We start from the raw sequence: 17,596 nt of genomic DNA, 5'->3' as shown, positions 1-17,596 counted from the left end.
TACATCTTATCTGTTGGCACTGATTCAACTAGTACATATGTACACACGACTTCTAAAACTAAAGGTATTTGCATCAGTCTGTGTGCAGTCAGTAGATAGAAATCTCACATTAGGTTAAACAGAGATTGCTTACTTTAAAATTAATTTTTAAACTATAATTAAAGAGTGATTTTAGGATGAGAAATTTCTATATGATTTTCTTGGAATGTGAAAGAATACTCCAGAAAGACAACATGGAACTGACAGTTCAGCACCCTGGATAGCAAAAAAAAATTTTACTCTTTGGCCAGGCTAGAGCTGCTCTCTATTCAATGGACCAGCAAGAGACACCTCCTCTAGTACAGATGGTGATCAAGCATTTAGCAAGTGGTAGAAGTTCTGGGAAGCTCAGTGGTACAAGCACTTTAATGGGGGAGGATAGCTAGTAAGAGTATCTAAATTTCCTGTGAATTTGAGGGCCACAGACACTTATGGGTGAGGAATCATCAAGGTGCTAATTTCAGTAGACTCCAACACCACTGAAAAGAATCTCACCAAATGTCCTCACCTATCATCCCATAGGGGAGGAAACAAATAATGCAGAACTGCTTTCTCCTGTGATTTCTCCCCTGCAACACTGTCTACTGAGGAAGCTTAAGGCTATGCCCAGATTTAAGGGCAAACTCATAAAGGGGCCCATGACTCATCATAGAACATACACTGAAAGTATTGGGAAGGTGAGAGGCAGTAGGCTCAGAACATTCCTCTCCCAGTTTCAGTGGCTCTGTAGGAGAAACAGCTTTTCATGACAAGTTTGTCAGATCCATTTACTGATAATTTGACTATGGGAAATGTACTTAAATTCATAAACTTTAGATTTTGCAACTGCTAAATAAGAATAAGTACATTAAAAATGTGTTGGAGTCTGTAGGAAATATATACTAACTACAAAGAGTGAAGCGCAGATCCTGCTCTATCAGGAGTCACTACCTGCTTTTACTTTTTCCCTTTCTTGTATACAAACTTAAGCATTCCCACATAGCAACAGTTTTCAAATATCTGTATTAACTTAGTCTGATGCATTTATTCATTTAAAATGATAATATTGGACCTCCCTGGTAGCACAGGGGTTAAAGTCTCTGCTCTATCAAGCTATCACCAGCCACTGCAGCTTGAGTTCGTTCCCCAGCTAGGGAGCTTACTCACATGGTGCAGCAGAACTGTGCCTGTCTCATCTGCTGCTCCACTTGGCAGTGTTTTCAGTGGATCTGCCTGTTCTGCCCCTACTCTGTGTCTTGTGAATCCATTCACCCCTTGCATCTCTGGTCTACACCCAAGTTCTTGTATGCAAAATTTAAAATAAATCTTTTTAAAAATGTTAAAACTTCTTTAATGAAAAATAAGCAAAATAAGTCAAATAATAAGGCAAATAGAGGATACTTCTCTCATATGTGGAATATAAATAACAAAGCAGAGGAACAGGAAAAAATAAACAAACCAAACCCTAGATATCTGACTGTAGAATTAGGAGGTAGGAGATCCAATGCTGTATATAGAAAAAGTAAGAAAACATTAGTGGTAGCATAATGGAACTTATGGAAACATAAGTTTGTAGAGGTATATACCTGAATCTTAAATCATATACAATACTGTAGCAATGTGCGTCAATAAAAATAGTTCCTAAATATTGCAAAATATAGGGACAAATAATAAATTCCATGAACAGTAAACTATAATGGCATAATTTTGAAGTATCCATCAAAAGTGGTATGGGTAAGTATCATTATTCCAATATATATTTGCTTGAGAACCAGTGAGAACAAAATATTGTAAGTCTGCAAGTACTAATTTTTGATTGATCAAATATTAGTGGACATCATGACTATGTAATACATATATGAGAAACCTTCTAAGGAGATGCATTGAATACTTGCACTTGAATATAGGCGTTCTTAAACCAAGGCATTTTCCTCAATCAGTGTTGAAACTCTTAGAAAAGTTTTTAATTTTTTGGTTAAATTAGTTATAGTATGCCATAGATTACTTACTATTCAGTGTTAACTGAAAAATTTTGCCCTAAAGAAAAAATAGAACATCATGAACTGATGGAAAATGATTAGACAAGCTTACCTTCAGAGAGGAGATTATTTCAGGGACTAAATGTAGTGTGGTGACATACTCAATTCCTTGTCCAAAATCCATGAAAAGTGGGCCTCCCCGGTGGTGCAGCAGTTGAGCGCTGGGTTGCGAAGCTGCCTGCCGCGCAGGTTCAATCCCCGGCCACTGGGCGAGGGTCCCACATGGCGCACAGACCTCTCCTGCCGCCCCGCAGTTCCTCTCAGCAGTGTATTTCGTCAGTCTGCCTGCTCTGCTCTCCTCTCTGACTCTGGTGAATTCTCTCACCCTCCTGCACTTCTGACTGTACCCAGTGCTTGTATAAATAAATAAATCTTTTAAAAAAAGTTACTCTTCAAAATCCATGAAAAGTACTTCATGGTATTTACCTTATTAATGGAAAAAGGAAAACAATATGATATGAGGTGATACTGATGATGCAGAGGTGGAGTATGTTATTGACAATCAGTAGAACTTTGTGTTCAATATTGATAGTTGCTCCTAAGACAATGAAAGCGCAAAATAGTAAACACACACACACACACACACACACAGGCCAAACATATTTGTTGAATGTGTTATGTCATAGCCATGAAAGACAATTATGGTTATGGAAGTCAAATTAGGGTTATATAAGCTTGGGTGTTTAGCACATATATCTTTAAGTTTAAAATAGCCATTAGAAAATTCCTAGGATGGCAGTAAGTAATGTGACATCCTGACAAGATTGTTGTACACAGAATGAGCTCACTTTTGAAAATAGTTGTAAAATGTGAACTTAGCCCATATGAGGTTGACCCGCCCATTCCTGGGAGTATATAAGTGCCCTGCAAGAGTAGCTGATACTCGACTTCAGAATATCCTCCTACAGGACAACTGAAACTTCACCTCCTAACACCATGTACTGCAACTACTTTGGAAACTCCTGTGGGAGCTACGGCTGTGGCCTGGGCTATGGCTATGGCTGTGGCTATGGCTCCCGCTATGGCTGTGGTTATGGTTCTGGATATGGCTGTGGCTATGGTTCCAGATATGGCTGTGGCCTTGGCTATGGCTGTGGCTATGGCTCCCGCTATGGCTGTGGCTATGGTTCCGGATATGGCTGTGGCTATGGTTCCGGATATGGCTGTGGCCTTGGCTATGGCTATGGCTGTGGCTATGGCTCCCGCTATGGCTGCGGCTATGGTTCTGGATATGGCTCTTCCTGCTATAGCTACCGCCCAGTTGTTTACAGGAGATGCTATTCTTCCTGCTGCTAAAACATCACTGGGATGCAGAAAATCTTCTAAACTGATCAATCCAAGGAATTTCTTCTTCACTGACATGATCACAACTGAATCAACTGAAGAGAGAGGATTTAGCCTGAAGAAGAATCATTGTCCTCTTAGCATTCCAGCTTGTTAGTGAGTTACTTCATGATCTTCTTGGAAAGCAGAAGACATGGTTTAACTCACAGAGCAAGTTAAAACCCTCTACATCTTGTGCCTATTACCTGTATTGTGATAATTTCCAAATAAACATGATTCTTTGCTCCTAACAAGTCTGTGTCTCTATTGTGTCAGACATGGCCATTGACTTACACTTTATCTTACCTGTCTGTGATCTTGGAATCTGGTAGAGCTAATCTCAGTGGTCATTCCAAAAGTGTCTTGTCTCCACTCTCATTGCTCAGCACACACGACTTACTGAAGTATTTTTGCCATGACATCATACTGGAAAAAACTGGGTTCATTGGTTAAGGCTAGTGTTCTTCATTCATTGCAAGGAAGAATTTATTCCCAAGCTTTGTGTTTCATGATTCTGGGTCTATTTTTTTCTGTATGTACACTCATTAATAAATGCATACACCTATAAACAGACCAATATCTCAGGGTAATCTGGTATGGGAAATTCTAATGGTGAAAAAATTGGTTAAAAGAGCCAGTGTAAAAATTGAGGAAAGACAAATATGGAAGGTCCAACGCACTCCTGTGTTCACTGCAGTACTATATAAATCAGCCAGTGTGGAAAACAACCTATGTGTCCAACAACACATGAGTGTGTTATGAAGATGTAACACATATGTACATATTTGAATGCTAGCTAGAGATTATACAATTTTTCACTTGCACAACATGAATGGCACTAGTGGTTTTTGTGTTCAGTGAAATAAGTTAGAAAGGGAAAGAACAATACTGAATGATCTCACTCGTATGTGTAATGTAATAAAACAAAACAAAGGAACAGACACTGAAATCTGAACACATCTGAAATGGACTGGCTTCCTCATTGGGTGCTCTACCACCAGATGTGCCTATACCCAGCCATGATCACCCTGTGCTAGGGTTATTTTATAGGAAAATTATAAACTCATGGGGAGAGGTACAATGAATTCATTTATAAATGCATCTCTATTCTCACCCTATTAAAATTATTAGTTAGGAACAAATATAACCTCTGTTGCCTGATGTGAAAATGGTGATACTGATCCCATGAAAATACATAACTGGAACTTGTTTTGCTTCTGTATCTGGAAGCAGTGGCCAGTGATAACATGTTTAAGGCTTGTAGGGTTAAATAAGATGGAAGAATGTAAATTTTACTAAAAATTTAACTTTTTACCTTAATTTTGTCATCCAATTTTTAGGTCATACTAGCTAAATCAGGCTACTCTAGTTAAATTATATGGCAAACATATTTTGCTGATGTCATGGGGGAAGATGTAATTGCAATGCTAGGAGTGAGATCTTGACTTGAGATTCCAGTCAAATGGACTTACATCCCCCAAGATCAATAATTCATAATAAATGAATTAATTCCTGAGCTGCTATATTCTTTAATTTGGTAATTTTAACAGGCTCTTTCTACTGTTATTTAGTTATATAGTAAGACATGTGATTAACTAGGATGACTTGGAGATCATATTTTCATGTCAGCTGAGGTGAAGAGACATTGACACCAGAACATTCAGAGAAAAAGTGGCAGGGTGACAGGCACTATCAACCTGATAAACTTGATAAACCTTCATCAGCTTGATAAACCTTATTCAGTGTTGAAATTAAGGTTTCCTCAATGGATAAAAAAATACTATTTTCAGGTTTATTTGGATTCATAAGATGTGTAACAGAGCAGTGGGGAGTTTCTATATAAGGCAACATTGATTTATTATGCCATCTCCTACGAAGTCATTAGTAATTGACAAGTTAGTCAAAGTTAATAGTCAAGCTTATTTTAATAGTTGTATTCCCAAATTTAAACTAACAACACTCCTCCAAAGAGTATTATGTAGTATCATCCAACCAGTTTCACCTAACAAGTGTTCCATCCATGTTGCTTTGTATGGATAGATTTTCTCCTCTTAATAGCTGAGTAGTAGCCATTGTGGAGATATACCACACCTTTCTCCATGCATCTGTACTTGGGCACTTGGGCCCTTTCCATAAAGTGACTAATGTAAATAGTGCTGCAGTCAACATAGGACTGCACATGCCCTTCAAATTAGTGTCTTTGTACTCTTCAGGTAGTTACCTAGGCGTGGAATTGCTGGAACCTATGGCAAATCTATTATTAATGTTTAGAGACTAACCCACCTCTTTTTAGCTTGTGGTCATCTATTCTAGTAGTTTCCAGATGAACAGACTCTGATATATGATGTCTGTTTCATTAAGAAATATTTCTTTGCCTTTCTCTAAGTTTTAGTCCTCTTGTGATTGCATTATCTTCCAATTTTTTCTTTTCATTTCACATAGGGGTAAATATTATCTGCTTTCATTGATACAACAAAAACATACACACTATGGCTAACAAAACAAAAGCTCTCTGCCTCTGTCTGAGTCCAGTCAGTAGATAGGAACCTCACATTAGGTTAAATAGGGAATGTGCTATTAAAATTAAATTTTGATCTATAATTAAAAGTTGTTTATAGGGCGTGAAATTTCTGTAGGTTGTCTAGGGTGTGGAACTGTAATACTCAAGAATGGCAAAACAAGGAAGGGGCAGTTCTACATTCTTGATAGCAAAAAAATTCATTCCTTTGTGCAGGCTAGAATTGTTTGGTACTCAGTGGACCCACAGGAGACACCCTCTGTAGTGCAGATGATAATCAAGCATTTAGCAAGTGGTCGAAGTTCTGGGTGTTCAGGGGCTCTGGCAGCTCTCTGGGGGAGGAAAGCTAGTAAGGGAATCTGAGTGTCTGGGCAGGTTTGTGGCTACAGAGACTCATGGATGAGAAATCTTCAAGGTGCTAGTTTCAACAGTGGGGGACACATAAACAAAAACATGATCTTGAGACTCCAACATCACTAATGACCCACCACTTAAGAGTCTCGAAATGTCCTCATATACTGTTCCCCCTGGAGAGCAAACAAAAATGCACAACTGCTCTCTCTTGCCGCTTCTCCTCTGCTACACTCCATGCCAAGAAAGCTTAATGCCATGCTCAGATTAAAGTGTCAATCATGAAGGAGCCCATCACTTGTCACAGAGCATATTTTGAACATATTAGGAGATGAGAGGCAGTAAATTCTGGACATTCACCTCCCAGTTTTAGGACTCTGTAGGAAAAACAGCTTTGCATGGCCAAGTTTGTCAGACATTTACTAATTGTGTGACTATGGGATGTGTTCTCAAATTTATAAACTTTAGATTCTACAATGCCAAATAAGAATAAGTGCATTAAAAAATAATGGAGTTTATAGTAAATATATCGTCCCTCAAAGATTGAACAGCAAATCTTGCTATATGGGGAATCACTAACTTCTTTTACTTTTCCCCTTTTCTTATATCCAAACATAAGCATTCCCAAATAATAACAGTTTTCAAATATCTGTATTAACTGAGATTGATGCTTTTTTTGGTATTAAAATGTTAAGACTTACTTTATTTTTTAATTTAAATTTTATTTTTATATTCCCCATACAATTACAACCCCCTTATTTTGACCCCAATCCTTCCTTTCCCCGTGCCCCTCCCATAGAGTGTCTCTGGTTCATAGTTTTTTGTTGATTTTGATTTTCACTTTCTTATAGTTATTCATTTTCCTGGTCCCTTATTTAAGTTTTCTAGATTCCTGCTATCAGTGAGACCATCCGGTATTTTTCTTTTTCTTTCTGGCTTATTTCACTGAGCATGATCCCTTCCAGCTCCATCCATGCTGCTGCAAATTGCATGAGTTTATCTTTTTTGATGGCTGAGTAATATTCCATGTTGTATATGTACCCATCTTCTTGATCCAGTCATCTATTTTTGGGTATTTGGGTTGTTTCCAAGGCTTAGCTATTGTAAACAGTGCTGCTATAAACATAGGGGTGCAGGTGCTCTTTGGAATTGATGTTTCTGTGTCCTTTGGTAAATACCTAGGAGTGGAATTGCTGGATCCTATGGAAGCTCTATGTTTAGTAGGTCCAGAAATCTCCACACAGCTCTCCATAGTGTAAGATTAGCAAAATAAGTCAGAAAGAGAAAGGCAAATAAAGGATACTTCTCTTCTATGTGGAAAATAAAAAGCAAAGCAAAGGAAGAGGAAAAAAAGAAGCAAACAAAACAAACCCTAGAAATCTGACTGTAGAACTGGAGATGGAAGAGTCAAAGCTGTATACTGAAAATTACTGGGACTTTGGTGTTGGGTGTGCTATGGTAACATATTTGTAGATGCTTATACCCTATCCTAAATGAATTACAGTGCTCTAAATCAATGCACATAAATAAAAACAGTTTTTAAAAATGGTAAGATAAATGTGGGGAAAAAGAAATACCATGGAAGAGTCCATTATATTTAATGTCATAATTGTAAAGTATCCAGCAAAAGTAGTATGGGTAAATATCATTATTCAAATATCATTTGTTTGAGGACAAGTAAGAATTAAATATTTAGTCTGTGAGCACTAATTTTGGATTGAACACATGTTAGTGGAGATCATGACTATATCATGAGAAACCTTATAAAGAGACTTGCATTGAAAATTTGGACTTGAACACAGACATTCTTTAACCAAAGCATTTTCCTCACTCAAGGTGAAATCTTAAAAAGTTTTCACTTATTGTTATTTGTAGTATGTCAATGATTAGTTTCTTATCCAGTGTTCACTAAAAAAATTTGAACTAAAGATATAGAATATTATAAACTGACGAAAAGGATGAGATAGACAACTTTTCTTCACAGACAAGATTATTTCAGGGACAAAAATGTAGCATGTTGAAATACTCAACTCCTTGTCCAAACCATGGCAACTACTTTACAGTATTTACCTTATTAATGGAAAAAGGAAAACGATGTGATATGATAATGAAGGTGATTTTGATAACGTGGAGGGGAAGATTTTAATAGCAATCAGCAGAAGCTTGAGCTCAATATTGATAGCTGCTTTCTAAGACAATGAAAGAGCAAAAGAGATGTGGTACATGTGTAAACACATATACAGGCCAAACATATAACTCTAATTTTACTTCCACATTTCTTTCATGGCTGTGAAATAACACATCAACAAATATAAGCTTGGGGGTTTAGCACATATATCTTTAGTTTTAAAATAGCCAGTAGAAAATTCCCAGGATGGCAGTAACAATGTGGTATCCTGACACGATTGCTGTACACAGAATGAGCTCACTTTTGAAAATAGTTGTATAATGAGAACTTAGCCCATGTGAGGTTGCCCCACCCACTGCTGGGAGTATATAAGTGTCCTGCAACAGTAGCTGATACTCGACTTCAGAATATCCTCCTACAGGACAACTGAAACTTCACCTCCGAACACCATGTATTGCAACTACTTTGGAAACTCCTATGGGAGCTACGGCTGTGGCCTTGGCTATGGCTGTGGCCTTGGCTATGGCTGTGGCTATGGTTCTAGATATGGCTGTGGCTACGGATCTGGATATGGCTGTGGCCTTGGCTATGGCTATGGCTGTGGCTATGGCTGTGGCTATGGCTCCCGCTATGGCTGTGGCTATGGTTCCGGATATGGCTGCGGCTATGGTTCTGGATATGGCTGTGGCTACGGTTCCAGATATGGCTGTGGCTATGGTTCCGGATATGGCTGTGGCTATGGTTCTGGATATGGCTCTTCCTGCTACAGCTACCAGCCATTTGTCTACAGAAGATGCTATTCATCTTGCTGCTAAAACATACCTGAATGCGCAAAATCTTCTAAACTGATGGCTCTAAGGAATTTCTTCCTCACTACTCATGATCACAGCTGAATCCACTGAAGAGAGAATATTCAGAACCTGAAAAACAGTCATTGTCCTCTTGGAGTCCATCTTGTTACTGAGGGAAACTAAGTCACTTCATGATCTTTTTGGAAAGCCGAAGACATGGTTTAACTCATAGAGAAATCGAATCCCTCTAACTTCTTGTGTCTATTTCTATATTGTTATCATTTCCAAATAAACATGATTATTTGCTCCTAACAAGTTTGTGTATCTATTGTGTCAGACATGGCCATTGACTTACACTTTGTCTTAGGTGTCTTTGGCCTTCTTGGAGCCTGGCAGAACTAATCTCAGTGGTCATTCCAACTGTGTGTCTGGTCTCCAGTCATTGTTCAGCACCGAGACTTACTGAAGGATATTTGCCATGATATCATTTTGAAAAAATGGGTCTCTATTGGTTAAGTCTAGTGTTCTTTATTCATTGTGGGAAGTATTATTAATTCCTAAGCCTTTTTTGTTTCATGATTCTGGGTCTATTTCTTTCTATGTGTACACTCATCAACAGATGCATACACATATGAACACAGACAATGTCTCAGGGTAATCTGGTATGGGAAATTCTCATCGTGGAAATATTGATTGAATAGAGTCAGTGTAAAAGTTGAGGAAAAAGAAATAGGAAGGATCCAGTGTACTCTTATGTTTAATAGCAGCACTGTTTAAATAGCCATTGTGGAAAACAATCAACGTGCCTAACAACAGATGAGTGTGTTTAAAAGATGTAACACACACACACACACACACACACACACACACACATATATATATATATATAGAGAGAGAGAGAGAATTGAATGCTAGCTAGTATTTATAAACATGAATTTTTCTACTTACAATAACATGAATGGAACTGGCAGAGATTGTGTTCATTGAAGTAAGTCAGAAAGGGAAAGAACAATAATGAGTGATCACTGTCGTATGTGTAGTATAATAAAACAAAACAATGGAACAGACTTCTGAATATATCTGAAAAGGACTGCCTTCCTCATTGGGTGCTCTACCATAAGATGCATCCATACCCGTCATGATTACCCTATACTAGGGTTATTTTACAGGAAAAAATTATGAACTCATGGGGAGAGGTACAATGAATCCATTTGTAAATACTTTTCATTCTCACTATATGCTGAAATTATTGGTTAGTTGAGCTTAATTGTTGTAATTTTAATAGTTGTATTCCTAAATTTAAACTTAACATATGCTCCCCCAAAGATCATCTTGTATTATCACCCACTCAGTTCCATCCATGATGCTGTGCAAGGATAGATTTTCTCATCTCATAGCTGAGTGGTAGTTATTGTGGAGATACACCACGTCTGTATCCATGCATCTGTATTTGGGCTGTTGGGTCCTTTCCATAAACTGACTAATGTAAATAGTGTTGCCGTGAACATAGGAGTGCACATGGCCTGTCAAATTAGTGTCTTTGTACTCTTCAGGTAGTCACCTAGGAGTGGAATTGCTGGATCATATGATAAATCTATTGTTAATATTTTGAGACTGACCCACCTCCTTATAAATTGTTGTCAACTGTTACCATATTACCAAGATGAACAAACTCTGATCGATGGATTTCATAGACAAATCCTTCTTTGCTTTTCTCTAAGTTTTCTTAGAGAGTTTGCTTTTCTCTAAGTTTTAGTCCTCTTATGATTATATTATCTTCCATTTATTCTTTCCATTTCACATAGTAGTAATTTTATCTCCTTTATGATTCAACTACCACATAGACACAAATGACTCAAAAATAAATCTCTCTGCCTCAATCTGTGTCTAGTCAGTAGATAGGAACCACATTAGTTAAACAGGGACTGCGCTATTTGAATTAATTTTTAAACCAGAATGAAAGTTAATTATAGGTTGTGAAAATTCTGTGTGGTTTTCTAGGATGTGGAATAATACTCAACAAAGGCAAAACATGGAGGGAGCTGTTCAACATCCTGGGTAGCCAAAATATTTCACTTCTTTGGCCAGGCTAGATTGTTCTGTAGTCAGTGGACCAGCAGGAGACACTCTCTGTGGTGCAGATGGTAATCAAGCATTTAGCAAGTTTAGAAGTTCTAGGAAGCTCAGGGACTCTAAGCTCTCTGAGGGAGGAAAGCTAGTAAGGGAATCAGAGTGTCTGGGCGTATTTGGGGCTGTAGACATTCATGGATGAGAAATCTTCAAGGTGCTGGTTTCAACAGAGGGTGACAAAATAAACATGATCTTGAGACACCAACATCACTGATGACTCACCACTTAAAATACTCAAAATGTCCTCAAGTACCGTCCCCCTGGAGAGAAAACAAAAAATTCAGAACTGTCTTCTCCTGCAGTTTCTCACCTGCAACACTCTATACCAAGAAAGCTTAATGCCATGCTCAGATTAGAATGCAAAATCCTGAAGGAGCCCATCACTTGTCATAGAACATACATTGAAAATATTAGGAGATGAGACATAGTAAGTTTAGAACTGTCCTCCCCGAGTTTCAGTGGCTCTGTAAGAGAAAAAGATTTTCATAGCCAAGTTTGTCAGAACTATTTACTAATTATTTGACTATGGTAAATGTTCTCAATTTTATAAACTCTAGATTCTGCAACAGCTAAATAAGTGCATTAAAAAAGTGATGGAGTTAATAGGAAATATATAGGAACCGAAAGATTGAAGCACACCTAGGCTATAGGGGGAGTCACTACCTTTTACTTTTCCTCCTTTCATATATCCAAACATCAGCATTCCCAAATAATATCATTTTCAAATATTTATATTAACTCAGTCTGATGCTTTTTTGTATTAAAATGGTAAGACCTACTTTAATGTAAAATAAGCAAAGTAGGGCCTCCCCGGTGGCGCAGCGGTTGAGCGCTGGGTTGCGAAGCTGCCTGCAGCCTCTGCAGCGCCAGTTCGATCCCCGGCTGCTCCCCGGCCACCGGAGGAGGGTCCCACATGGCGTGCAGACCTCTCCTGCCGCCCGCTGCTCCCCTCAGCAGTGTACTTAGGTCCTTCTGCCTGCTCTGCTCCCCGCTCTGGCTCTGGTGAATTCTCTCACCCTCCCGCGCTTCTCACTGTACCCAGTGCTTGTATAAACAAACAAACAAACAAACAAATAAATAAATAAGTAAATAAATAAATAAATAGCAAAATAAGTCAGAAAGAGAAAGGCAAATATGGGACACTCCTCTCCTATGTGGAAAATAAAAAAAACAAAGCAGAGGAACAGGAAAGAAGCAGCAAATTAAACAAATCCTAGAAATCTGACTGTCAAACTGGAGATAGGAGAGTCCAAACTGTATACTGAAAATGACTGGGACTTTGGTGGTAGGTGTGATATGGTAATATGTTTTTTAGTGGTGTACACCTATCCTAAATCAATCACATTGCTGTAAAGCAATCACATAAATAAAAATAGTTTTGCAAAATTGCAAAATAAATGTAGGGACAAAAATAAAGACCATGAAAGAGTGAACTATAATGTCATAATTGTAAAGTATCCAGCAAATACGGGTAAATATCATTTTTAAATATCATTTGTTTGAGAACCAGTGAGAATAGTATATTTCAAGTCTGTGAGTATTAACTTTTGATTGAACACATGTTAATGGAGACCGTGACTACATAACGAAAAACCTTATAAGGAGACTTGCATTGAAAATTTGGACTTGAACACAGACATTCTTAAACCAAAGCATTTTTCTCACTCAAAGTTGAAATCTTAGAAAAGTGTTTCGTTTATTGTTATTTATAGTATGTCATTGATTAGTTTCTTATGCAGAGGCTAACTAAAAAATTTTTGAACTAAAGATATTACAGAATATTATAAACTGATGAAAAGGATGAGATAGACAAAATTTATTCAGACAAGGAGATTATTTCAGTGACTAAATGTATGTAGCCTGTTGAAATACTCAATTCCTTGTCCAAACCATGGCAACTACTTTACAGTGTTTACCTTATTAATGAAAAAAGGAAAACAATATATGATAATGAGGTGATATTGATGCTCTAGAAGGGGAGGATATTAATACCAATCAGTAGAACCTGGGGGTCAGTAGGGATAGCTGCTATCTAAGACAATAAAAGAGCGAAATAGTAAACACATATACAGGCCAAATATATTTGTTGATGCATTATTTCATAGCCATGAAAGAATTGTGGAAGTAAAATTAGGGTTTTATAAGGATGGGTGTTTAGCACATTGATCTTTATGTTTAAAATAGCCAGTAGAAAATTCCTAGGATAGCAATATGTAATGTGACATCCTGACAAGATCGGTGTACACAGAATAAGCTCAATTAGAAAATAGTTGTATAATGAGAACAGAGCCCATGTGAGGTTGACCCGCCCATTGCTGGAGTATATAAGTCTCCTGCAAGAGTAGCTGATACTCGACTTCAGAATATCCTTCTACAGGTCAACCAAAACTTCACCTCTTAACACTATGTGTTGCAACTACTTTGGAAACTCCTATGGGAGCTACGGCTGTGGCCTTGGCTATGGCTATGGCTGTGGCTATGGCTCCCGCTATGGCTGTGGCTATGGTTCCGGATATGGCTGTGGCTATGGCTCTGGATATGGCTGTGGCTATGGCTCTGGATATGGCTGTGGCTATGGTTCCAGATATGGCTGTGGTTACGGTTCTGGATATGGCTGTGGCTATGGTTCCAGATATGGCTGTGGCTATGGTTCTGGATATGGCTGTGGCTATGGTTCTGGATATGGCTGTGGTTACGGTTCCGGATATGGCTCTTCCTGCTATAGCTACCGCCCAATTGTTTACAGGAGTTGCTATTCTTCCTGCTGCTAAAACATCACTGGAATGCAGAAAATCTTCTAAACTGATCAATCCAAGAATTTCTTCTTCACTGACTCATGATCACAACTTAAATCAAATGAAGAGTGAGGATTCAGCCTGAAGAAGAGTCATCATTCTCTTGGCATTCCAGCTTGTTAGTTACTTCATGATCTTCTTGGAAAGCAGAAGACATGGTTTAACTCACAGAGCAAGTTGAAACCCTCTACTTCTTCTGCCTATTACCTGTATTGTGATCATTTCCAAATAAACATGATTCTTTGCTCCTAACAAGTTTGTGTCTCTATTGTGACAGACGTGGCCATTGACTTACAATTTATCTTACCTGTCTATGATCTTAGAATCTGGCAGAGCTAATCTCAGTGGTCATTTCAAATGTGTCTGGTCTCCACTCTCATTGCTCAGCACACACGACTTACTGAAGTATATTTGCCAATATATCATTCACAAAAATAAGGGTCTTTATTGGTTGAGTATAGTGTTCTTAATTCATTGTAAGGAAGTAATGATTCCTAAGCTTTTTTGTTTCATGATTCTGGGTCTATTTCTTTCTCCATGTACACTCATCAAAGATGCATACACATGTAAACACAGACTAATATCTCAGGGTAATCTGGTATGGAAAATTCTAATGGTAAAAATATTGATTGGATAGAGTGAGTATAAAATTAGAGGAAAAACTAATAGGAAGGGTTCAATGCATTCTTATGTTCATTGCAGCACTATTTAAATCAGCCAGAGTGGAAAACAGTCTACGTGCCCAGCAACACATGAGTGTTTTAACAAGATGTAACACATACATACACAATTGAATGCTAGCTAGTGATTATAAACATGAGGTTTTTCTACTTATGACAAAATGAATGGAACTGGCAGAGATTGTGTTCAGTGAAATAAGTCAGAAATGGAAAGAACAATACCGAATGATCTCATGCGTATGTATGATATAGTTAAACAAAGCAAAGGAACAGTCACTGACATCTGAACACATTTGAAATGGACTGACTTCCTCATTAGGTGCTCTACTACCTGATGTGCCTACACCTAGTCATGATTACTCTCTACTAGCATTGTTTATAGGAAAATTATAAATTCATGAGGACAGGTATAAGGAGTCCATTTATAAATACCTTTGTAATCACACCCTATTCTGCAATTACTGGTTAGGAACAAACGTGACATCTGAAGCCTTATGTGAAAATGGTGATACTGGTACATTAAAATACATATGTGGAATATTTTTTGTGTCTGCATCTGGAAGCATTGGCCAGTGATAAAATGTTTAAGGTTTGACAAGTTAAGTAGATGGAAAAATGTGAATTTTCCTAGAAATTTAACTTTAGTTTAATTGTGTTCATGCAATATTGGGGTACTACTTGCTAATTCAGGCTACTCTAGTTATATATATGCAGTATTTTGCTGATGTTGAGGGTGAAGTCTTAATTGAAATATTGTGAGTGGGATCCTGACTTGAGATCCCATTTGGAAACTTACATCCCCCAAGACTTTGAGATTTCAAAGGCAAAATCTTAGAAAAGTTTTTCATTTATTCTTAGTTATTTATAGTACATCATTGATTAGATTATTATGTTCACTAAACATAAGAATGTTCACTAAATATATTGAACTAAAGATATTACACAATATTATGAACTGATGAAAAGAATGAGAGAGATAAACTTTCTTCAGAGACAAGGAAATTATTTCACGGACTAAATGTAGCATGTTGAAAAACTCAATTACTTGTCAAACCATGGCTAGTACTTCATAGTGTTTACCTTATTAATGGAAAAAAGGAAAACAATATGATATGATAATGAAGGTGATATTGATGATGTGGAGGGGGAGATATTAATAGCAATCAGTAGAACCTTGAGCTCAATATTGATAGTTGCTATTTAAGAAAATCAAAGTGCAAAACAGTAAACACATTTACAGGCCAAACATATTTGTTGATGTGTTATGTCATAGCCATGAAATCAATTATGGAAGTAAAATTAAGGTTATATAAGGCAGGGTGTTAAGCACATATATCTTTATTCGTGAAATACCCATTACAAAATTCCTGGGATGGCAGTAAGTAATATGACATCCTGACAAGATTGGTGTACACAGACTGAGCGCGTTTAAGAAAATAGTTGTAAAATGAGAACAGAGCCCATGTGATGTTGACCCGCCCATTGCTGGAGTATATAAGTTTCCTGCAAGAGTGGCTGATATTCGACTTCAGAAAGATCTTCCTACAGGTCAACTGAAACCTCACCTCCTAACACCATGTGTTGCAACTACCTTGGAAACTACTATGGTAGCTATGGCTGTGGCCTTGGCTATGGCTCCCGCTATGGCTGTGGCTACGGTTCCGGATATGGCTGTGGCTATGGTTCCCGCTATGGCTGTGGATACGGTTCTGGATATGGCTGTGGCTATGGCTCCCTCTATGGCTGTGGCTACGGTTCCGGATATGGCTGTGGCTATGGCTCTGGATATGGCTGTGGCTATGGTTCCAGATATGGCTGTGGCTATGGTTCTGGATATGGCTGCGGCTATGGTTCCAGATGTGGGGCTTCCTGGTGTAGCTACCGACCAATTGTTTACAGGAGTTGCTATTCTTCCTGTTGCTAAAAGATCGCTGGAATGCATAAAATCTTCGAAACTGATCAATCCAAGGAATTTCTTCTTCACTGACTCATGATGACTACAGAATCAACTGAAGAGAGAGGATTCAGCCTGAAGAATTGTCATTCTCTTCTTGGCATTCCTTTTACTGAGTTTTTCATGATCTTGGAAAGCAGAAGACATAGGTTAACTCACAGAGCAAGTTGAAATCCTCTACTTCTTGTGCCTATTACCTGTATTGTGATCATTTCCAAATAAACATGATTCTTTGCTGCTAACAAGTTTGTGTATCTATTGTGACAGACGTGGCCATTGGCTTACACTTTGTCTTACCTGTATGTGATCTTTTTGAAGCCTGGCAGAGTTAATCTCTTTGGACACTCCAACTGTGTGTCTTGTCTCCACTCCCATTGAGCAGCACCCACAACTTACTGATGGGTATTTGCCATGATGTCATTCTGAAAAAAATGGGTCTTTATTGGTTGAGTGTTGTATTCTTAATTCATTGTAAGGAAGCAGTTATTCCTAAGCTTTTTTTTTTTTCATGAATCTGGGTTTTTCTATTTCTTTCTAAATATACGCTCATGAACAGATACATAAACATAAAAAGAGACAAATGTCTCATGGTAATGTGGTATGGGAAATTCAAATGGTGAAAATATTGGTTGGATAGAGTCAGTGTAAAAGTTGAGGAAAAACAAATAGGGAGGGTCCAATGCACTCTTATGTTCATTGCAGCACTATTAAATCATCCAGTGTGGAAAACAACCTACGTGCACAGCAACATATGAGTGTGTTAAGAGATGTAAAACATATATACATATTTGAATGCTAGCTAGTGATTATAAATTTGAAATTTTTCGACTTACAACAGTATGGATGGAACTGGTTGAGATTGTGTTCAG

General features: G+C 37.8%; 3 protein-coding genes across 3 annotated transcripts; all 3 read left to right on the top strand.

The window, feature by feature from the left end:
• Positions 1 to 2,993: 2,993 nt before the first annotated feature.
• Positions 2,994 to 3,353, top strand: LOC311169302 (uncharacterized protein; the record flags this gene model as incomplete). The annotated part of the gene is made up of 1 exon (XM_084231121.1): positions 2,994 to 3,353. One exon carries the CDS (start codon positions 2,994 to 2,996, stop codon positions 3,351 to 3,353), a length of 360 nt encoding a protein of 119 aa, XP_084087247.1.
• Positions 3,354 to 8,826: 5,473 nt separating this feature from the next.
• LOC311169298 (uncharacterized protein) lies at positions 8,827 to 9,192 on the top strand (the record flags this gene model as incomplete). The annotated part of the gene is made up of 1 exon (XM_084231117.1): positions 8,827 to 9,192. The coding sequence occupies one exon, from the start codon at positions 8,827 to 8,829 to the stop codon at positions 9,190 to 9,192; it is 366 nt and encodes a 121-aa protein (XP_084087243.1).
• Positions 9,193 to 13,703: 4,511 nt separating this feature from the next.
• Positions 13,704 to 16,697, top strand: LOC311170376 (uncharacterized protein; the record flags this gene model as incomplete). The annotated part of the gene is made up of 2 exons (XM_084232740.1): positions 13,704 to 14,002; positions 16,385 to 16,697. The coding sequence occupies 2 exons, from the start codon at positions 13,704 to 13,706 to the stop codon at positions 16,695 to 16,697; spliced, it is 612 nt and encodes a 203-aa protein (XP_084088866.1).
• Between the last annotated feature and the right edge of the window lie 899 nt (positions 16,698 to 17,596).

This window comes from Talpa europaea (genome assembly GCF_964194135.1).
Source record: "Talpa europaea genome assembly, chromosome: 4".
In the NCBI taxonomy this organism is placed as follows: Eukaryota; Metazoa; Chordata; class Mammalia; order Eulipotyphla; family Talpidae; genus Talpa; species Talpa europaea.
This window is presented reverse-complemented; position numbering and strand designations above follow the sequence as displayed.